The 23,664-nt window shown below is 48.0% G+C and overlaps 1 protein-coding gene across 1 annotated transcript; it reads left to right on the top strand.

Annotated features, from left to right (window-relative positions):
* The first annotated feature begins 858 nt into the window (after positions 1-858).
* cubn (cubilin (intrinsic factor-cobalamin receptor)) lies at positions 859-23,664 on the top strand. The gene is made up of 67 exons (XM_047329884.1): positions 859-1,048; positions 1,318-1,447; positions 2,674-2,769; positions 2,912-2,950; positions 3,048-3,149; positions 3,231-3,334; positions 3,727-3,853; positions 3,989-4,157; positions 4,258-4,389; positions 4,572-4,667; positions 4,783-4,907; positions 5,146-5,338; positions 5,513-5,631; positions 5,740-5,974; positions 6,123-6,304; positions 6,461-6,623; positions 6,841-7,031; positions 7,180-7,336; positions 7,565-7,740; positions 7,886-8,051; positions 8,213-8,438; positions 8,825-8,955; positions 9,050-9,236; positions 9,469-9,629; positions 9,852-10,033; positions 10,252-10,408; positions 10,727-10,914; positions 11,219-11,378; positions 11,655-11,836; positions 11,969-12,137; positions 12,227-12,408; positions 12,506-12,662; positions 12,800-12,916; positions 13,024-13,137; positions 13,222-13,350; positions 13,478-13,610; positions 13,692-13,897; positions 14,003-14,184; positions 14,295-14,487; positions 14,652-14,849; positions 14,941-15,087; positions 15,214-15,404; positions 15,703-15,871; positions 16,001-16,175; positions 16,430-16,608; positions 16,712-16,921; positions 17,051-17,191; positions 17,297-17,481; positions 17,627-17,798; positions 17,918-18,121; positions 18,458-18,607; positions 18,737-18,858; positions 19,108-19,333; positions 19,417-19,604; positions 19,682-19,838; positions 19,988-20,137; positions 20,236-20,421; positions 20,547-20,676; positions 20,801-21,018; positions 21,176-21,375; positions 21,459-21,621; positions 21,813-22,021; positions 22,136-22,280; positions 22,515-22,696; positions 22,806-22,971; positions 23,061-23,296; positions 23,380-23,664. Exons 1-67 carry the CDS (start codon positions 921-923, stop codon positions 23,485-23,487), a joined length of 10,893 nt encoding a protein of 3,630 aa, XP_047185840.1. The 5' UTR covers positions 859-920; the 3' UTR covers positions 23,488-23,664.

Here is a 23,664-nt window from a genome sequence, read left to right as displayed (position 1 = left end):
AAGAAAAAAAAAGTTATATAGGACAATGTAGATCAGAGTGATCATGTGGCTCGACAAAAGCTGCTTTAATGAGCGAGTTGCTTTGGACTTGTGAAGTGCTTTTTCACAGGAATTTGTACCATAAAAACATGTCAGCTTAGCAAGGTTGTTAACTTTATTGTCCGTCTCACATGATCTAAGTGTGTGTGTGTTATGAGATGTCACTTGAGGAAATAATGGACACGGTTATAAGCGACCATTGAATATTTTTTGATATGTGATACGTTCTTCATACTGTGTACTATGTGAAAGTCAAACTCTGGGAAAAAGTCCAGACTCAATTTTGAAAACAGCTTTAGATTATTTTTTTTTAATAATTGATTTAAGAAGTAAAAAGTGAAATAAACTAAATATAACAATTCTTCTGAAAAAAAATTGGGTTTTAGAAATTGTTTCCAAAAACTGCTCATAAAGTTACTGATGAAAAGTTCATGATGTGACTATTGTGGATATTATGACATTCAGGGGTCACTTGAGGAAAGATCTTTTAAAGATAATTTGACTTCATGCTCATCTGCCCATCGCTAACCCACGTCTGACATCTGCAAAGCAAACACACGCATCTTCACACAAAACATAATAATTATAATAATACATTTCATTTATAGAGCACCTTTCATTGCCAAAAGCAATCTCAAAGTGCTACAGAGTACAAACAAGATAAAAGAAATAGGTTTTTAAAAAAAGAAGAAAAACAAGTTATTGATCTCCCACGATCATGTGAGGGACGTTCTCGCTCAATAATAAAGTTAACCAGCTTTGGTAAATCATGATGGTGCTTTATGGTACAAGTGTCAGGTCAAAGTCTTTGGCAGCGAGCGGCTCATCGGAGCTCAGTAAAGCGTTTCGAGAGTCCGGGGGCAACACATCTCTCTTTTTCTATGGCTGGGACACTGCGACTGTCATGGCTGTTCTACATTCTCCTGTTTCTTCTGGACGGGCTGCAAGGAGAGCCGGGGGACGCAGCGGCGGCACAGGGACGGAACGGGAGGGACATCAGCAGTGATCAGTGAGTGGGGGTTTTGCAGAGATTCATGTGAGGATGTATTTGTGTAGTGGTGCATCAAAAATGATCTTATTTTGTTTAACAGTTGGGGGGGAACTAAATTGTTACTGGAAATCTGCTCCTAATGTTTAGAGGCACAAAGGGAATTATTACAGAATATAATCAGAGATTCACTGTGGGATTCCTGATGGGGATGTGCATTTTTGTTAAAGCGTACCCTAAACCAGTTGTACAGTATGACCACAACTCTTGACGGTGGTTTGACTCCGTAGGCCGCGCATGCTGTCAGACAACGGTCACCTTGTGTTCACCACCGGGGACAACAAAGAGATCCGCTTCCAGACGTCCGCATCGGGCCGAGTTAAAGTGGGTAATGAAGACCTCACCCTACTCCTGAGTCAGGTAAGCTTTGACCTCGTCCGTGACCTGATGGAAACGCAATGGCACAGGAGAAGAAGTCTTAAACTTTGTGATTTACAGAAAAGGCCCTACAGATACAAGTTTTGTGATGGCTTCGCTTTCGTGCCTGACTTCGTTACAGAAAGCACAAACTACAAGTCTGGTGTTGCCAAACATTGTTTCCATCCTCTCGTCTCACAAAAAGATCATAAAAAACATGTGAATGCAATAAAGCGACTTATGCATAATAAAGTAAAATGGTGCTACAGTAGATTTCCTCTGATAAGGCACAACAGTCCCATTCAAATCAATCAAGCTGCAACAAATTGCAGAAACTGATAGATATCAGTGGCCTAAATATGCCACATATGTAATGCCATATAAAAAAAAAAATGTCATTGAGATCCATGAATTATTCCCTGGGAAATGGGTGAATTGTCTGGATCTGGGTTCTTTCTTGGCCCATGTCCCATCCTTCAACCAAGTTTCTTGGAGATCTGCCGGCGGGATTTTTTTGGTGTAATCCTGCCGACAACAAACAAACGGCCCACATGACAGATAAATCAGTTCCACTGCAGACGTATCTGACCTCTATGTATACAAAAACAAATGTTTTCAAGCCTGTATGAAAATATGTAATATCGTGAACATGCACCATCTAGTCGACTTATATGACTCGAACTAATGACTTTCTGGTCGGGAGTAAGCCTTTCTCAAATGTTGTGGTCCTCTTAGTCGTGCTGATGCTCTTGTTCATATCTCCTCCTCATCACCGACATCCAGACTGTAAACCGATTTGCTTATCCAAACAAGCTGGATGTTTTCACTACTGTTTTGTGTAAGTGTCTCATTATGACACTCGTATCAGCTTTTACACAGGGCACAGCCTGCTGCTCCTCATATGAGACCGTGAATGATTAACGCGTTAGGAAGCACACGCAGCAATTTGGACGGGACCAAAGATCACGGGACCGATGGGGTGCATTAGAGTCCGTGGATCGCAGGATTTAGCACTGTGCAGCATTTAAACAGTCAAACTGTTGTTTTAGTGTGTCCATCACAAAACATGTTCTAGACCATATCCAAATGATCAAAGAATTCTGAACAAATTCAACGTTTAATACATCAAATATTGTAACCTCAGACAAAAGCAATCCCCAAAATGATACATTGCAATAATTTATAATTTGTCTTCAGCTTGAAGTGTCTTGTGTGTTCTCTGATTTCAGATCAAAACCAACAAAGACGACATTGATAACATTAAGTCTCACGGAGGCGGAGTTCCCCCTGACATCGCCAACAAGCTAAACCAGCTCGATACTCGGGTAGGACATTAAAAAAAACTATTTGGACAGTGACAACATTTTTGTTAATCTGCCTCTGTATATTGCCACAATGGATTTGTGAATACAGTGCGTATGCTGCCAATGCCGTAAAAATTCAGTTTTTCTTTCCCATCCTTTCAAGACGTCTTCGCTCGAGACCAAAGTGTCTGCACTTGAACTGGTAAGACGTTTTAGAAGTGTTGGATGTAACAATGGCTCAAACTGTAACACACACACACACACACGTCTCATGTGTCCTCGTCTTTCTTCTCACCCAGACGGTGCAGAGGACGTCCTGCAGCAGCAATCCCTGTCAGAATGGAGCAACGTGTCTGAACTTACTCAGCTCATTCCACTGTTTGTGTCCCGAAAACTGGGCTGTGAGTTCCATACTGTGTTATTACAATTTGCTTACTTTTCGTGGAAGAAGAATGTTTTTAATCTCTCTCTCTCTTTGTCAGGGTCCTAACTGTGCCACAGATGTCAACGAATGTCAGATTCACTCAGGAACGTTTCAGGGTTGTCAGAATGGAGGAACCTGTGTCAACACCCCTGGATCATTCAGGTATGTTGCAAGCCTTTGGTAATACTCTAATTTAATTAAATAATACATTTTTTGCCGTTTGATTTATTTGTTAAAAATGCTCTGTTGACCGTTGAGAGATCTGCGTGATACAAATTAGATCTTCAGGACAGATGCACTGGTTTCATGAACACTTGTTAATGACAAAATGATAATTAAAATACACAAAATATTTAACAAAAAGGTCAGAGAAAGAGTTCACCTTCAGCAGATAAAATCTAAATTCCCTGTGTTGCTAGATTCCAAAAAAGTGTGTGTGTCATTCTCCCTTTAATGATCCTTTTATTGTGATAGTCTTTGTTTCATAACTTACTGCATGGCACAGTGACAATCATTGAATCTGAACGGATATTTCTTAATGTGTGTGTCTGTAGCTGTACCTGCTCTCCAGAATGGTCCGGCTCTCTCTGCACTGTGCGTTATGACGACTGCAGAAATGCAGGACGGGACTTGTGCGTACATGGCACGTGTATTGATGCAGACCGGCTTGTTGCTGGACAGGTAAATCTACCAGTTAACTTAAAAAAAACATGCAAAAGGAGACAAAAACTCACACATATTAGATTGTTGAATTAGGGTTTAATTTCCATGATTCAATTTTACAGTAGATATGATTTTATTTTCCCCAATAAACAGCCGAAATACCAGTGCATCTGTGAGGGCGGCTGGGAGGCTCCTGCTGGGAACTCGGCCTGCGTGGCTGATGTCAATGAATGTAACCTGTCCATCAAGCCTTGCTCCACCAACCCCATAGTTCCCTGCCACAACACCCAGGGTTCCTTCTACTGCGGAGCCTGTCCCGCTGGTAAAATGCAAAGACACAATTTCATTATGCTTTAATGTAGAGGCTGAATGAATGAAGAGCTGTTTTAATTGCTTCTAACATTTCTATTTTTATGTCTCAGGCTGGCAAGGCAACGGTTACAGCTGTCAGGATGTGAACGAGTGTTCGTCCAATAACGGCGGCTGCTCCACCGCTCCCATGGTGCAGTGCCTGAACACGATGGGCTCCTTCCACTGTGGCACCTGCCCTCAAGGTATGAGGGGCAGAAAAACCGGACGGACGAATGTGACGGCATTTCTATGAACTCTTGATAACCACTAGAGAAGACGTGTGTGTCAATACCAGGATATTCATCACCAAGGTTATGAATGTGACTGTTGGTATATGGTGTCAAATATAATGGATCCTTATAAAACATGTGCGATCCCAATGCAGGTTACGAGGGGGATGGGAGAACATGCACCCAGGCCAGTATCTGCGCTACCAACAACGGAGGCTGTTCCCCATTAGCTACTTGCTCCTCAAGCTCAGGTAAAAACGAAAACAAAAGATTTTGTTTCCACTGTCAAAAGGAAAAAACTGCAAGTGCCACGTGCAGTGTGAGACAACATGACCATGTATTCTTCTTCTTCTTCTCATCCACCAGCTTCAAGCTTCCCTATATGTACCTGCCTTCCTGGCTACGCGGGCAATGGTTTTGGGCCGACGGGTTGCACCCAGACCAGCAACATATGTCAGACCAACAACCCTTGTGTCCACGGACAGTGTGTGGTGAGTGTGTGTGTGTCTGTTCAGACACTGTGGGATTCTTTGGCGGCCACAAGGGACAAACATTTAATCTTAAAAAGATACCTGGTTCTCCAGCACGAACCGTGACGACATTTGTTGGCATGTAGTTTTCATTGCAAGGGTTTTTGTGTTAATGACACACGAGAAAATGCAGAATCAGATCCCTTTATAGCTATTCATTTATGAATGTCTTACTAGTGTACCTCCACCTCTGTCACAGGCCACAACCTCAGCTCCGGGCTACATCTGCAATTGCAACTCTGGCTGGCAAGGCGTGAACTGTGACCAGAACACCAACGAATGCTCAAGCAATCCCTGTCAAAACGGAGGAACCTGCACCGACGGCACGGACGGATTCACGTGTACTTGCACGGCCCAGTGGACCGGCCCGCTCTGCCAGAACGCACAGCAAGGTATGGATAGGAAAACAAGAACAGGCCACGTGTGCCTACGAAGTATTTAGTGCCTGTGGCATTTTTTGGGACAAGAAAAGGAGAAACGCACCATTCCGTTGGCGTTTGTGTTCTCGTGTTTGTTCTTTGTCCTCGTCATCAAGCGCTATCCTAACTTTTCTCTACGCGTTCCAGAGTGTGGAGGTTACCTGACCGGCCCTGCGGGCTCCTTCAGCTACCCCAACACTCCAGGTGGCGATGAATACGATCACCTCGTCAGCTGTGCCTGGGTGATCCGAACTGACCCAGACAAGGTCGGTTGCCCTCTGGCTGGCCCTGAAAGTGAAAGGGAGAAATGAGAATCAATTGATAGTAGTGGATGTGACAAATGCTTAGAATGCTGTGTGTGCTCTCTTCTTCAGATTCTGCGCATTACCTTTCCTTACTTCCACTTGGAGAGCAGTGCCAACTGCAACTTCGACTTCCTTCAGATTCAAGATGGGGACAGTCCCTCGGCTTTCATAATCGGCAAATACTGCGGCCAAAATAACCCGCAGGAGCTCTTCAGCTCCCACCATTCCCTATATTTCTGGTTTCGCTCTGACCACTCTATCAGTGCCGGCGGCTTCACAGTTGTTTGGGAGTCCCGGGAACCAGGTAGGGTTTGCGGGTAGAACACAGCAGAAATGTTGACCTATATTGGAGAGCCTGAAGTTCTGCAGCGTCATGTCGACCTTGACTTGTTAACGTGGTGTGTGACCCCTCATATAATTTTTCGAAATAATCGTTCTCCTTCTGATCTTAGTGTGTGGAGGCGAACTAACTGCTCCCTATGGCAACATCAACTCACCTGGCTACCCTGGAAACTACCCACCGGGGCGGGACTGCTATTGGACAGTGACAGTGGAGCCGGGCAAGCTCATTACCTTCGCGTTCGGGACTCTCAGTCTGGAGCAGCACCAAGACTGCAGCTATGACTACTTAGAAGTGAGAACATTTCCCCAATGTCTTTTACATTTTATTTAAATCAGTCAATGAAAATCACTGAGAAAATGTGTGGGTGTAATGAAAACAGGGTTCTTATTGTCTTATTGTCATTATAGTCCATATTATTTACTGTATCATTGTGCCCGACCACCATAGATCCGGGACGGTCTTCTGCCCGAAGACCAAGTTCTGGGGAAATATTGCAGTACTTCGTCACCTGCACCCCTGCAGACAACGGGTCCGGCTGCGTGGATCCACTTCCACTCTGACTTCAGTATCTCCGACCGAGGCTTCCACATCACATACACAACGTCGCCAAGTAAGGAAGTGGGCCACCCAAGTGGGACTGTGTGTGTGTGTGTGTGTGTGTGTGTGTGTGTGTGTGTGTGTGTGTGTGTGTGTGTGTGTGTGTGTGTGTGTGTGTGTGTGTGTGTGTGTGTGTGTGTGTGTGTGTGTGTGTGTGTGTGTGTGTGTGTGTGTGTGTGTGTGTGTGTGTGAAGATATTAAAGATATCACCATGTGTTGTGTGTTCTTAGGTGACCCTGGTTGTGGTGGTACCTTTACTGACAGCGAGGGCATCATCATCTCCCCCAACTGGCCCAACGACTATGCCCACAATCGGCAGTGTATCTACTTGATCAGGATTCCCGTCAGCGAGAAGGTGGCCCTCAACTTCACTCACATGAACCTGGAGAGTCACAGCATGTGTACTTTTGACTATGTGGAGGTAGGATATGTTTTAAAAATACATTTATTAAGAGCACGCCCAAAATGTCCATGCCAGGCCACACCCTTGTGTTTCATTAATGAAGTTATTACTGCCCCCTAAATCTAAAACACTCCTCATCCTTTTCCTCTATCCCCTCTCTTTCCAGGTTCGTGATGGCAGGCTGGAGACTGATCCTCTGATAGGGAAGTACTGTGGGAGCTCCCTGCCGGCTCCCATCGTCTCATCCTCCAACTTGCTGTGGGTTCGCTTCAGGTCCGACAGCTCAGTCAGCCGGGCAGGTTTCAGGGCAGTCTATACCATTGGTGAGAGTTTATTTCATATTTCTCTAAGGGCGAGGGCATCATAAAAGCCAAAGTCCTAGTACCCAACAGTCTCTGCAGATCCCAAAATGTCCTCAGAATTGATCACATCAAAAAGTGTACTTTCATTCATTTGCATCATAGTTCTCTAGTTTGCCAGGCACTGATTTGAATCCATATACAGTTTAAGCTTTGTCTTCGTCTTTGGCTTTAACCTTCTCGCCTCCCCAGCTTGTGGAGGAACTTTGTCTGGGACGGGCCAGCTACGCTCTCCGTACCACCCCGACGCCTATCCCCACAACAAGGTCTGTGAGTGGGTCATCAACCAGCCAGAGGGCTACGTGGTCACACTCAACTTCCTGTCGTTTGACGTCGAGGGAAATTCCTGTCGGTATGACTTTGTCGAGGTAAATAAATGTCAAACCAAATTATTCACACCAACCGTTTTTCTTTCAAATTGAACTTTGTGTTAGCATAGGTTTTGCGTTACACACAAAAAATGAATACCTTTTTCCATGAGGATCCCTTGCAGCGGTGCTTGTTTTCTTCCAGGTGAGAGACGGCTCCACATCCAGCTCTCCTCTGCTGGGGACATTCTGTAGTGACGCGATTCCCCCCAGGCTCCAGTCCACTCAGAGATCCATGTACATCAAATTCAAGACCGACTCGTCCGTCAGCAACCACGGCTTTGAGGCCGCCTACGGCTCTGCCTTGGAGGGTGAGAGAAGTGGTCTGAAATAATCGTTTGTACAGTGTGTATTTCACCACAGATAAAACGCAAATGATTGTCTTCTAAAGATAATTGAATCTTCTCCAAAAGTTCACCATACTGTAGCGTTGACCAGTTGTCCTTTTTCTTTTTTTTTCTTCCTGCGCCAGGCTGTGGTGATACCCTGAGCAGTCCCTCAGGCACCATCACAAGCCCCGGCCACCCGACCAACTACCCCCACGGTGCCAACTGCACCTGGTACATCGCCGTCTCCCCGGGCAACCTGGTTCGGCTGTCTTTTGACTCCTTCAACTTGGAGTACCACAGTAACTGTGCCTATGACTATGTGGAGGTCTATGACAATGGCACCGTGCAGACCGGCACCAAGATTGGCAGGTATGTGACGTGTGTGTGTTGTCACGTTTGTGTGTGTGTTACATACAGTTGCGTCAAAAACATTCTTTTTAGATTTAGTTTGAAATTAATGAATTTACATTTTCTCCCCTAAACTCAATAAGCAATAAAGACGAATTGAAAAAAAATGTTTTTTATGTATTTAAAAGTAAAAAACAAATGTAACAAATTTGTTCAGACCCTTAGTTCACACCTGGATTTGGGCAGTTTATTCTTTGATTTGAAAAAAAATATTTTTTTCCCATATTTTCCGACTATCATTTCAATTTGCTTTCAGATTTCTCACAGATTATTTCCTGAATGGCATTCCTCATTTGTTATACTTGGTTAGTAACGATATTGGTTGGTGGGGGGTTGTGTACGTACAGGTACTGCGGGCGTTCGGTGCCTCCATCCATCACCAGCACTGACAGCATGTTGACGCTGCTGTTTGTGACTGACTCCAGTATGGCCACAGAGGGATTCTCTGCCAGCTACGTCTCCATCAACGCTACCACAGGTACACACGACAAATTGGACAGACAGTACGTTTTTCAGATCACTGAATATCTGACAAATCATTTGATCCGTTTCAACTTCTCTCTCCCCGTCAGATTGTAGTGAGACCTTCACCTCCCCGACAGGCTCCTTCTTTTCACCCAATTACCCCAGCAACTACCCCACTAGCAGAGACTGCGTTTTCAAGATCACCGTGCAGGTCAACATGCAGATAATGCTGAACTTCACCAGCTTCGACCTGGAGGGATCCCCCAATTGCCACTATGACTTTGTGGAGATCAGGTAAGGAAAGAATTCACGGTGGGAGAGTTTGATGAAAAGGAGCTTTTGTTCTATCAACTGAAGTTTCAGTCCACAAAGCAGGAAAGGTCTTTGCACATGAATAAAGCTTCACCCATTGCATCTGTCTTGTCTGCTTCAAGCTAAATGAGAGATACAGATGACACTGTCTTGCATCTGTCTTTCTGTATTCACTATGACTTCCGACATTTCAATCTTCCACTGCCTTTTGCAGGGATGGCGGTTACGAGACGTCTCCCTTGATTGGCAAGTTCTGTGCCAATCAGGGGCCTCCGGTCCTGGTATCCCATAGCAACCGTCTTTGGGTTAGATTCCGCTCCGATGTAATCAGCACGCGTAGCGGATTCTTCGCCCACTGGGACGGCTCACAGACTGGTGAGTGGTTCACCGTGTTGCGATGTTAGACTTTCCATCTTTTAGCCAAGTTAACCTGAGAAAGTTAAAGTGTTGGAAAAATGTAATATATATATATAATATATATAATTTGCTAAGTGATGAAAAGGAAATGAAGAGGTATCAGCCAAACGCCCCAGAAGAAAACAACACTATCAATCTTCTTCTTGTCTAATTCTATTTCATCCCTTTTTTTTCCCCAAGGCTGCGGAGGAACGTTGACAACTGCCTCTGGGGCATTTTCCTCCCCGAACTACCCCCTGCCCTATCACCCTAATGCCGAGTGCTACTGGAACATCAGGACCAACCAAGGCAACGAGCTCCTTCTCTCGTTCTCCGATTTCCACCTTGAGTCCAGCTCCACCTGCTCCTACGATTACTTGGCTGTGAGTGCTATACCTCACAATAAGTGTGTGTGTGTGTGTGTGTGTGTGTGTGTGTGTGTGTGTGTGTGTGTGTGTGTGTGTGTGTGTGTGTGTGTGTGTGTGTGTGTGTGTGTGTGTGTGTGAATTATGCAATAGTTATGGGCTGAACGCTTCACTTTATGTATGTGTGTGTGTGTGTGTGTGTGTGTGTGTGTGTGTGTGTGTGTGTGTGTGTTCAGGTGCATGACGGTAACAGCGGCAGTGCCCCACAGCTTGCCAATTTGTGTGGCAACCAGCTGCCCAGCGTCATCAACTCCTCCTCAAATCAACTTTATGTCAAACTACGCACCGACAACAGCGTCAGTACCGGAGGCTTCCTCGCATCATACACCTCAAGTACGAAAACACACACACTCTCACACACACACACACACACACACACACACACACACAACAACAACAAAACGCACGCACACATGCTGTTAAAACACTTCAAAAATGTCTAAACACTGAATCAGCATGTTTTAAAAAAATGATTAACAGATATGCAGAGGAAAGTAATAAAACTGATTTTTTTTAAAAATCAAGATCCATGAATTATTCCCTAAGAAATCTGTGAAAATGCCAAAATACCCCGAACCACCCCATCTCAAAAATAAAAGAAGCCTTTGTTAGTGTTTAATTCGGTTTGTTGTTGTTTTTGTTTCTTTTCAGACTGCCGTAACGTGAGTATCTCAAGACGACAGTCGGGAGCAGTGGAGTCGCTGAACTTCCCCAACGACTACCCATACAACTCCCAGTGCAGCTGGACCATCCACGCCAGCAGTGGAAACACCATCAACTACACCTTCACTGCCTTCCAGCTGGAGGCCTTCAGCAGCTGCAGATACGACTACATAAAGGTGCACAGACGCCTGTTGTTCAGCCATAAAACTGAAACATAAACTGTCTACATACAAATGTCTATCGTCTATGAGATTACACACTGATCTGAAATGTATCCAAATACACTAAAATATTGTTTGGATTTGTCTTGTTTCATCCCATTTCTTCCAATTAAATCAATATGTCCTTTGTGAACTTTGTGAAAAAAATCTTCACTTTTTAAAAAAGTCAAGTCCTCATTTTCCAGCTTTATGTGGTCGTAGCCTTCTGGTTGTTAGCTGTTTATGATACTCGCCACTCATGCCTCTTTCCTTTCCCCAGCTCTATAACGGACCTGACGAGCGGGCTCCTCTCATTGGTACATACTGTGGATACACGCCCCCTCCAGCCAACGGCACCACAAGCTCGGCCCTCACGGTGGTGTTCACAACCGACGGGTCCGTGTCCAAGTCTGGCTTCCAGATGATGTGGTACCAGAATGGTAAATGGATCCCCGGCCACATCAGCATGACAATACAGTAGATACAGGTCAAAAATATACAGTAGGCAGGTTAAATACTCAGTGAGGAGCATCGTATAGTATGTAGCCTATCACATCCACTACTTTCATCCCCTTCAAAGACGGGGCTTTCCTGTCATAAGGACAGTTTCAGAATCCTGTGGAAAGTTTTCTTTAGAGGAAATTTATAGTCTGGAATGTACAGATTTGTTAATATGAATACAGCAGGTTAGTACTTTTGTGCCCTCTGACCTGCAGGTTGTGGCCAGGAGCTCTCCGGCCCCAGCGGTTCCTTCAACAGCCCGGACTACCCCAACAGGTATCCAGAAAACAGGGAGTGTATCTGGTACATCACCACATCGGCGGGCAGCAGCATCACCCTCACCATCCACGAGTTCGACGTGGAGTTCCACCAGGACTGCAACTACGATGTGCTGCAAGTAAGTAGTTCATAAAAAAAACTGCTGTTCTTCAAGTAGATCTTCAAACAACATCTCTGAGGCGGATTCATGTCATCTAAAGGGTCTAACTGGATTAGGTTTAGACCATGTAACAAGCTTCCTTCCCCTCAGGTGTATGGAGGCCCAGACCTGTCAGCCCCGCGGCTGGTCCAGCTCTGCAGCACCACATCCAGCCCAATGCAGGTCTCCAGCACTGGCAACCTGCTCACGGTGCGCTTCAAGTCTGATGCCTATGTCAGCGGACGAGGATTCAACGCGAGCTGGAATGAAGTCCCGGGAGGTGGGTGGACGTCGCCGAGTACATGTACGCATTCATCTGTCGCCACAAACCTCTCGGGGACCTTTAATTTACCGCCCGTCTTCCTGCAGGCTGCGGGGGCCCAGTCACCGCTCCGTCGGGGGAGATCCATTCTCCGTCCTATCCCGGCAGCTATCCCAACAATGTGGACTGTTCCTGGGTCATCAGCGTCGATTCCCACCACCGCGTCTTCTTCAATTTCTCCGACCTGGACATCGAACCTCACAGCAGCTGCCTCTGGGACTACGTGGCTGTGAGGGAATGATTTATTTTGGAATGTCTGTACTGTAAATGCAATAAATGTAAACCTACATATCTTTACTGAAGCCGTATGTCTGTCCCTCCTGTAGATTCACGATGGTCCGACCACATCTTCTCCGCTGCTCGCCCGTGTTTGTGGCACCAGTCTTCCTCCGTCCATCACCTCCACGCAGAACATCATCACTGTTCGCTTCAGGTCGGACTCCAGCCGCAGCCACCGCGGTTTCAGCGCTCACTTCTCCGAGGGTGAGTCTCCTTTTGAGATTCGGTTTCAGTCACTTGGGGAATGTATCTCCGTTGTTTCCTCTTATAATCCGTCCGCCTCATATTCAGACTGTGCTGACACCTAAAGACTTATCATTTTGTTTGTTTGTTTTCAACAGCCTGTGGTGCGACCATTGTCACTGACAATGAGGGCGGGGCCATTGCATCGCCACGGTACCCGGCACCATACCCACCCAATCAGAACTGCAGCTGGATCATCAGCGCACAGGAACCATGTGAGTCGTTTTAATCAAGGCCCTCAAACAAAAGTATTGTTCTATACATGATGTTACACATTGAAATATTGCATTCTTTAACATTTGACCTTTCTTCCTATGGCCAGTCAACCATGTGACACTGTCATTCACCGAATTTGACTTAGAGAGGGTCTACTCCAACTGCTCCCATGACGCTGTGGAGGTCCTGGATGGAGACAACTACCAGGCGCCGTCAATAGGTAGTTTTACTATACTATTTTTTACAATATGAAAAACAAAAACAAACTATATTTAAATTAAAATGTGATGTCAATTCTTGTCAGGGCGCTATTGTGGCACGGAATTACCTCATCCGGTGACGTCCTTCAGTAACTCTCTGGTGGTCAACTTCGTCTCCGACCGCTCCGTCTCCATGAAAGGTTTCCGGGCCACCTACTCCGCATCCACCTCCAGTAAGACACACCGGGACACGCTGCTCACAGACGAATACACCTACTGACCTTCTGTTCTCATGCATACACACTGCTGCGAACATGATCCCTCCAGAAAAATCCTCCTTCATTCACCTCTTCTGCTCAGGTTGCGGAGGAGATCTGCTGATGGAGAGCGGTGCGTTCAACAGTCCCAACTATCCCGACGCTTACCCGCCCAACGTGGAGTGTGTGTGGACCATCAAGAGCTCACCGGGAAACCGTCTCCAGCTCTCATTCATGTTAGTTCCAGCGTAGATTTGTATTTTATAAGATACTCTCCTCCACTGAATATCCGTGACGGCCTTGTTGTTTGTGCCCAGTATCTTTCACCTGCAGGGCGACTCTGGCTGCCACAACGACTACCTGGAAATCAGAGAGGGAAACTCCACCGGGTCTCTGGTCGGGCGCTTTTGCGGGACCTCGCTCCCCTCCAACTACACCTCCGTGATCGGCCATATCCTGTGGGTCAAGTTCGTCTCGGATTCATCAATTAGCGGAGCCGGATTCAGAGCCACCTTCTCACACTGTGAGTGTCCACGTGAAGTGGATGAATAAATGACTAGTATATAGATACATTTCAATTAGAGTGGGGATAAGACATCTAACTCTTGACTCCCTCACTGTTTCCCAGTGTATGGTAATGACTTGGTGGGGGATATGGGTCAGATTGCGTCCCCGCTGTATCCCAGAACGTACCCGAGTAATGCCGACTACCGCTGGACCGTAACTGTGGAGGGAGGCAGCTACATCCAGATCCGCTTCTTGGACATCGACATCGAGGACCTGTACGACTGCTACTACGACGACCTCAAGGTAATAACATGAGAGAGAGGACTGAGCCCTGGTGGTGACGACGGGTTTTTCACAGATACTGTGTGACGCTGCGTAATCCATTCTGCCCTTAAATCATCGTTGGTCCCCAGATATTCGACGGCCCCAGTGTACATCACTATCACATCGGGACATTCTGTGGCCTGGGCCTGCCCCCTCCCGTGAGGAGTACTGGCAGCACGGTCACCCTGCAGTTCACGTCGGACTCGGTGACAGGAGGACGAGGCTTCCTTGTGGAATGGACCGCTGTGCAGGACTCTGGACCGCCACCCACCATCCCACCAGGTCAGACACTGCAACACAACAACACAACCACTTGACTGACATGCAGTAGAGCACATAGCTCCTCCGAGGCCCAACAAGACAATGTAAATCATGAAATCATAAAAATGTTTTTGCCTGTGAGCCATCTGATTGAACCTGTGTGTGTTTCTCTGTGTGTGTGTCAGGTGCATGCGGTGGGGTGCTAATAGCCGGAGAGACTCCTGGCTTCTTCTTTTCCCCCGGCTGGCCTGAGGAGTACCCTAATGACCAGGAGTGCACCTGGTTGATTCGTTCTCCAGACTCGATTGTAGAGTTCAACATCTTGTCTCTGGACATGGAGGACTACCCCACCTGCTACTTCGACAGCCTAGTCATCAGAGACGGTAAAACTCGCAGAAAAAAAGCCTTTTCTGTGGTCGACATGACACCTGAGCCAGGATTTAACGACAGCACCGTGTGTGTGTGTGTTCCCAGGTGGGTCCAGTCTAGCCCCGGTGCTGGCCAATGTGTGTGGTCGGGATCCCCCGGGTCCCCTGCACTCGACAGGAGATTCCATGTTCATTCACTTCTCCTCGGACAGCAGCGTCAACGGCCGAGGCTTTAACGCCTCCTACTCCAGAGGTCAAACACCAGAAGCAATATTGCAGCATGGTTGTGTGAAATATGTGGGGTTGAGGTTGAACAATAATTGTACCATCAATAACAATCATCGTCCTTTATGTTTCCGGTATACTTTATACCTTCCAGGTTGCGGTGGCCTTCTGCACGTAGACCGCGGTGTGGTGAGCAGTCCGCACTACCCCCAGAACTACATGCCCGGTCTGGACTGTAGCTGGCACGTGATGGTGACGCCGGGCTTCAGGGTTTCTGTCACCTTCCAGAGCCCCTTCCAGATTCAAGGCTATGGAACGGCATGCAGCTCAGGAGACTACCTCGAGGTAATGTATGAATTACGAATAGAAGTTTTCAAAAACCAGGTCCATACTCCTATGTCGATATCGATTTGTCTGAGAAAGGCTTGTATCGGCCAAATGATGTATTGGTCTGAATTTGTTCTGTACTGAGGAGTAAGATTAAAAAAGTGGTTCAGTTATAAGATTCAGTAATAATTTGCGCATTGTTATTGCTTGAAACTACTCAGGTACAACAAATGTCCCATCTTCTCAGGAGGTTTTCATGATCCGCTAGTTCAATTGTTTATTTCCAGTTATTATTCACTTGCATCTGTCTCCGCAGCTTAGGAACGGTCCGGACGGTTCATCTCCATTACTGGGGGGACGTCTCTGTGGTACAAGTCCCCCGTCCCTCCTCCAGACGACCGACAACCACCTCTTCCTTCACTTCCTGTCCGATGGCAGTAATGAGGCCAGTGGCTTCAAGCTGACATTTGAGGCCCACAGTCAGGGTACAGAAACCTCACCCTTTTTTCTATCTTTCTCTACTGTGCAGTATCTCACACCAATAAATATAGTTTGTATACAAAGAGTGGACTGTAAAGAGAAAAACAAACTTTGCTCTGTCTCTATTTCCGCAGCGTGCGGCGGCTTCATCGAGCTGAGCCATAACGATCCTCCGGGCTACATCACTTCGCCCAACTACCCTCAGAACTACCCCCAGAACGTCGACTGTGTCTGGGTCATCACCGTGCCCAATGGAGAAGCTGTGCAAATAGACTTTGAGGATGAAATCTACATTGAGCCCACGACCCAGTACGACTGCTACTTTCTAGCTCCTTACGAAATAAGCTCAACCTGCTGCACATACTTACAAATACACAGTAGGGATGAAATAATATGACAAATATATAAGTTTGGAGACCAAAAATTGGCCACACACTGTTGGAGGAACTCTGACCTTTATCCCAAACTTTTACTAGTTTTAAAAATGTTGTACATTTATCTCTGTAAATTACTTTGGGGATCGTGAGCTTGTTTTTGGGTGTCTTCATCCATGTGCTTCTCAGATGCTTGTATGACTACTTGGAGGTGCGCGACGGCTCAACCACCAACGCCGACTTGATTTCCCGACTGTGCGGCAACACCCGACCATCTACCCAGCACTCGACGGGTTCCTCCATGCTTCTCCGGTTTCGCACCGACACCAGCGTCACGCACAAGGGCTTCAAGGCAAAGTACTCCAAGGGTAAGCATGTAGCGGTCATCACGCAGCTAAAATCCTAGAAATATTTTACTACGGCTTTTTGGTTGTACTCATGTTCGTATTTTGTACCTCTACTCCCTCACAGCCACTTGTGGAGGGACCTACATAGGTCAGAGGGGTGTAATCTCCAGCCCTGGCTTCCCGGGGTCCAACTACCCTGACGGCTCCAGCTGTGAGTGGTACCTGGAGGGCCCCACTGGGCACTACCTCACCCTCGGCTTCAGGAACTTCAGTGTGCAGGCCACTTCAGGATGCTCCGCGGACTATGTGGAGATCAGAGAGTACAATGCCTCAGGTGAGAAAACTCTCCTTTCCGAGTAGTGCCAAACACAGTAGATGAAGTTACTCACTTACATTCACTTCACTTCGCACATTGTCACCGGTCGCACTGTACATTTATTTTCCCTGTTCTCTGTGTGTGTAGGACGCCTGCTGGGCCGACACTGTGGCTCTAACCTTCCAGCTTCCATGGACACGTCCGACAGTTTCGCCTACGTCAAGTTCGTCAGTGACAACAGCGGAAACGCAGCTGGATTCAGTCTGTCGTTTGAGGCCAGCGTTGAAGGTACGACGATTTACAAGTCAACAACAGTTTTTAACGTAGAAGATGTGATTTCTCCTGTTTAACGTCACTCCCTGATTTTACCCTTTCCTCGCCCTCCCCTTGCAGCCTGCGGAGGAGAGCTGAACGCTCCCTCGGGAACCATCTCCTCCCCCAACTACCCCAACTTGTACCCCCACAGCCGGGTGTGTCGCTGGGAGCTGGTGGTGCCGGCGGGCCGCCGAGTCACGCTCACCATTAATGACCTGCGGCTGGAGGAGTCTGGTTCTTCCTGTGTGTTTGACTACGTTGAAGTGAGTCTCTTTCTGCCAGGAAAGATTAAAAAAATTTTGAACTAACAAATAAATAAACGGCTACAATGTTGTTGAATCCTGATCCTGGTAATGCTGCTGCTGTGCTGCAGATCTAGTACCCCTGTGTTTCCTCCGTGTCTTCTAGGCACTGAACGGGTTCATGGACGATGCCCCTCGCCTGCAGCGATTCTGTGGCTCAGTACCGGCAGGCACCCAGGTTCGCTCCTCTGGCAACACCATGACCGTTGTGTTCCGCTCTGACGCCTCAGAGTCCAACGGCGGCTTCACGGCGTCTTACTCCTCTGAGGAGCCTGCAGGTTAGATGCGACCTCGGACGTGGCTAAGATTTGAGGCTGACGTTTTTGGGAAAAGGATGTAGTGTTTGCTGTTGAGTCTGCTTCTCTAATGTCATTTTCACGTTGCCGTCGTTGTTCAGTGTGTGGTGGAGTCCTGAACAACCCAGTGGGCGGGAACTTCACTTCGCCCGGGTACCTGGTGTCCAACTACAGCAACAACCTCAACTGCGAGTGGCTCATCCGGAACCCACAGCACATCAACTCCTCCATCGTGGTGCTGATAGAGGACATGCACCTGGAGAACCACCAGATCTGCGAGTCCGACTACCTCCAGTTCCGTTTGGGTGGGTGCCACACAGGAAGGAGGGAAGTCGCCACACATTTCATTATCTCCTGCTGTTCCTTTATCCTCCCCTCATCTCCTCAGACCTGCCTTTCTCTTCTCTCCAACCGGATGTCGTCAGACTTTACTTCTTATTACCATTCACCTTTCTTCCCCACCTCTCCACACCCCTTTGTTTTCCGGCCAATGGTATTAGTCATCGGTTGGAAATCCTGAATTCCATCCTAGATCCCCAGGCTTCAACAAAACATTCTAAACTGTCATTTGAAGAGACTTTTTAGAGAGTGGAACAAGTTAGAAATGAGATTTGTTTTAAACTTTCTACGCTGTCCCTCAGGTAACTATGATGGGGAGCTGCTGGCCAAGTTTTGCGGGCAGACCGTCCCCACAATTCCCATCGTGGTCTTCACCCCGGAGCTCTGGGTCCATTTCCAGACTGACGCCTCCCAGGGAGACCTAGGCTTCAAGGCCAAGTACATGTTCTCTGGTAAGACAAGACACTGAAGCTTGATTATGTACGGTATATTAAAATACAGGATTCGTTTTTTTCTAATCTACAGACAGTGGTCATTATGTTACCATCACTGGCCTTATCTGGATCATTCTCTCTTCGCAGAATGTGGAGGATTGCAGACTGGTGAGGGAGGGGTGCTGTCCAGTCCGAATTACCCCAGTATCTACCCCAGCCCCAGTCGCTGCGCTTGGCTGCTCGAGGCTCCAGTGGGCCACACCATTACGGTGAGTTTGCACCACCTGACGCGAAGAATTTACACATACTCGTTTTAAACATCGTGATACTATTAGTTCTGTATTTGTAGAGACTTGTTTAGCCGGAAGGATCCACCACCAGTAACATTAACAGAAAAGGAGCTCAACTGAGACAGGAACGGCAAAAAAAATTCCCAGTCTTTCAGCTCAGTCATGTTCAGAAACCGCTGAGTGTGTTTACCGCCAGCACCGGATTCACCCTCCCCTGTTTTACCACAGCTCAGCTTCACCTACTTCAACCTGGAGCCCCACTCCACATGTGGCTGGGACTCTGTCACCATTTTCAACGGAGGATCCCCGGGCTCCCCCGTCATCGGCCAGTACTGCGGCGTGACTTCCCCGGGGACCATCAAGTCCGGATCCAACAGGCTCGCCGTCGTCTTCCTGGCGGACCACAGCGTGTCCAGAGGAGGCTTTGTAGCCTCCTGGTCGGCCGATTCGTCGGGTGAGTTCACACTGACTCAACAGACACGCTTGTACATGTTCTTTACCTAACTATAATGAATTAATATTTGTTTTTTCGACCAGGCTGCGGAGGGGTGATACACGCCGACTCTGGAATTTTCAAGTCTCCAAACTATCCCCAGAACTTCCCGCCCAATGTCGAGTGTTCCTGGCAGATCATTGCCCACGAGGGAAACCACCTGGAGATGAGCTTCAACGGCGATTTCCAGATTCCGGACAGCACCGGGACCTGCCAGAACAGCTACGTCAAGGTACGAGCACAGCTTGGTGCCTAAATTCCGACAACAATTGTCAACAATTTCTCAATCATTGTATATTTTTCCTTCAGGTGTGGTCAGGTCAGAACCAACGTCCCGAGGCTCTGCTGTCAACAAGCTGTGGCTCCACGGCCCCGGGCCCCGTCATCGCTCCGTCTAACGTCATCACCAGCCGATTCCAGGCCACGGAAGCCACCGGCAAAGGCTTCTCAGCCTCCTTCAGCACCAGTAAGAACCAGGCAGCATTGTGTGTTGCACTGAATGTCAGGTGCCTGTGTTTATTCAGAAGGAAATCTTTTATCAGAGAGCAGAAGATGAGTACCCTATAGGACAGGTCCTCAGCATCCAATGAAAGTCTGACGTCCTCTGTTCATCAGGATGCGGTGCAAACTTCACGGCTCCCAACGGACGCGTGGTTTCTCCAAATTACCCGGCCGACTATCCCGACTGGTCCAACTGCAACTACACCATAGACGCCGGAGCACAGACGGTGATCGTCGTCGTCTTTCAGGTCTTCCAAGTTGAAGGCAAGTGTTTTGGGCATTTAGGAACACATTGGACAGAGAATCGCCTGCAGAAGTTGTTTGTTGAGTATGTGTCCTGTGTCTGTCCGTGCGTTGTCTAGCGGACTCCACCTGTCAGTATGACGGGCTGAAGATCTACGGCCTGGCTACCAGCAGCACTCCCATCGCCACGTTGTGTGGCACCAGCGTCCCGGGGTCCTTCTCCACCTTCGGGCCCATGCTACTCCACTTCTACTCTGACTCTGTGGTCAGCGACAATGGCTTCATGGCAGAGTACAGAGCCATCCGTGAGTAAAGAGACGACAAATAACTGCTACTGTATGTTCTCGTATGCAGAATCGAGGCCGAAACGGCAGTCGCGGGAAACAAAAACCTGGTGAGAATGATTGTCTGTGTTTTTGTGTGTCTGCAGCATGTGGTGGTTTCTTCAACAGCACCATGGGAACCGTGAGCAGTCCGGCTCTCTCCATGACCAACTACCACCACAACATCAACTGCACCTACCACATCATGGTCCCAGCAGGCAAAGTAGTGGATCTCAAGTAAGTCTGCACGCAATGCATTCTGGGAAACTCAAAGTCTATGTGAGACATACAATGACTGTGTATAAAGATGAATATTTTACTCTCTCAATGCTTTTTTCCTGTCCTTCTTCTCCCTCCGCAGGTTCAACACCTTCCACCTGGAGGCGTCGTCTTCCTGCCGCTACGACTACGTGGCGGTTTACGACGGACCGGACACCCTGTCGCCCCTGATGGGGAAATTCTGCGGCGCGGTGCTCCCGCCCAACCTGCGCTCCTCCGCCAACCAGCTGTTCATCGTCTTCAGGACGGACGCCTCGGTGGGCGGGATCGGCTGGAGGGCCGTCTACAGCGAGACGCTCGGTAGGTGAATGACACCTGACAATGTTCCTGTTGGCGTGAAATGCGTCTCAGTCAAACAGTCTCTTGCCACGTTCGTCACACGTGAGCGGCAAAACCCGGAAACTTCTGAAAACAGCTATATCAAGATTGAAGTGTTTTATTTCGGACTCGCCCACAGGTCCGGCGCAGGGATGTGGCGGCTACCTGTCCATGCCCATGGGCATGTTTGGTTCCCCAGATCCGAACCTGGACGGGAGTTACGAGCCAAGGATGGACTGCATGTGGACCATCGAGATGCCGGTCAACAGGGCCGTCAACCTGACCTTCAACTCTTTCGAGCTGGAGTCCTCCTCTACCTGCCGCTACGACTCCGTCAAAGTATATAGTATTTCATGGGAACAATATTTTCAACATACAGCTATGCTTTAGTGTTCTGTTAATCTCTTTCATATCTCTGTCAGGTGTATGATGGTGACAACATTAACTTCCCTCTGGTCGGGACTTTTTGCGGAAGCTCCGCCCCTGCTTTCTTCGTATCGAGCGGCAACTTCCTGACCGTTCACTTTGTCACCGACAACTCGGTGCAGCGGCGAGGCTTCAATGCTACCTACAGAGTCGTGCCTTGTAAGAGACCTTTTCCTTTCTTTCCCTCTACTGTACTGCACTGTACGTGCTACAGAAACAAGGCTTTGTTTTCACTCAACAAGCTTTCAAAGGACATCTACTACTTTTGAAGCCTTGTGTTTTTGCATTTTTATTGCATTTGTCATTTCACGCTTTTACCAAACCTCTTGACGTGTCTGCCTCCCCCCCAGTGCTCTGCGGCGGCACTCTGAACACCACAACCACCGTCCAGACCCTAAGCTCGCCCTCCTTCCCCAATGCATATCCTCCTTTCACCTCCTGCCGCTGGATACTGGATGCTCCGGCACAGGAAACCATCAAACTGTCATTCCAGAACTTTGCGCTCCAGCCCGGCCAGAGCTGCTCCACAAACTTCCTGGAGATGAGGGACTGGCCTGTGGTGAGTTCGGACAGGGGATGCGACCTGAGCAGGAAGTGCTGGATCGCAGGCAACAGAGATGATACCGATGATACCCTACCATCTCGAAAATCCTTTGGTTCTTCTCTTCCTCAGGGAGACTATGGGCAGTCGCTCAAGTTCTGCGCGTCTGACGCTCGTCCGCAAGACTTCTACAGCTACAGCAGGACGGTGCACGTCGACTTCAAGTCTGACACCTTTGTGTCGGGAAATGGCCTGAGTTTCACCTATCAGATCGCAAGTAGGTGCACGCAACCTGGGAACTTGTTTGGATGTTTGTGTCTTTTTCCGTGCAGATCGTTCCGGTGACATTTGTGCTGCTCAAAGGATTTGACCAGATCTAACATCTCTTCCTATAAACGTTTCATGAACTGCTTTTCTAGAAGAAATGACATCTGAGGGTTTTTTTGAAACAGTGGGCATGGTGCGTGTTCCTGATAAGTGCTCTGACTGTGGTGCCGGTGGTTTTTCCCAGGCTGCAGCCGAACCTACGAACAGGAACACGGCCACCTGAAGAGCCCGGGCTGGCCTGACATCTACCCCCACAACATGGACTGCACCATCCTCCTGAAGGCACCGCAGAACCACTACATCTCCTTCTTCTTCAACAGTTTTGATCTGGAGAGCCACAGCAGTTGTGGCTTCGACTATCTGGAGGTAGAACGACAACATTCAGCATTGAGCTTCTACCTGCTCCCCACACTTTCCTCACTGGACCTCACCACGGTCCGCTCTCACGCTTCCGTCTCGCCGTGTCGTCTCTCAGATTCGTAACGGCAGCACAGCTGAATCGCCACTGGTTGGGAAGTTCTGTGGCAGCACGCTGCCCAGCCCCGTCTTCCCACAATCCAATCTGCTCTACTTGCGCTTCAAGAGCGACTACTCCGGCGCCCGGGACGGCTTTGAGGCCACGTGGACGTCCTCTCCTCACGGTCAGAACTCAACCGTTTATGTAAATGATTTGAAACGTCTAATTGAAGATCTATAATTGCATCTTTGTCTCATTTGTCTGTTGCACCAGCTTGCGGTGGCAATCTGTCCGGAGACCACGGCTCGCTCGCCAGTCCCAACTACCCTGGCACCTACCCCAACAACACCCGCTGTGAGTGGAGCATCAGGGCTCCCAGGGGCCGCGTGGTGACAGTCATCTTTGCCCAGATCAGTATCGACGACCCCGGAGACTGCCAGAGCAACTACTTGAAGTTGTACGATGGCCCCGACGCGTCCTCGTCGCCCGCCGGGCCGTACTGCGGAGCGGTACGTACAGTAAACTCAAAAAATCTATTGACCGATAGCATGTGGCATGTTACTAGTTTCCCGTCTCTGTCGTGTTTTTTCAGGAAACCAACATCGCACCGTTCACAGCCTCCTCCCATCACGTGTACGTCGTCTTCCAAGCCCAGTATTCCACCCTGCAGTCGGGCTTTAGACTCACCTGGAGCAGCTGAGAGTGACACACACACACACACACACACACACACACACACACACACACACACACACACACACGAGGTTGCTGACGATTTAACTAATCATGCTGTGCATTTATGTTTGACCAAACTGATGTAAATAATAAATTAAAATGTCTATTCTGTTATAGTAAATACATGATTCCTGAAGTACAA

Source organism: Scophthalmus maximus, chromosome 21 (assembly GCF_022379125.1).
Source record: "Scophthalmus maximus strain ysfricsl-2021 chromosome 21, ASM2237912v1, whole genome shotgun sequence".
Lineage (NCBI taxonomy): Eukaryota > Metazoa > Chordata > Actinopteri > Pleuronectiformes > Scophthalmidae > Scophthalmus > Scophthalmus maximus.
This window is presented reverse-complemented; position numbering and strand designations above follow the sequence as displayed.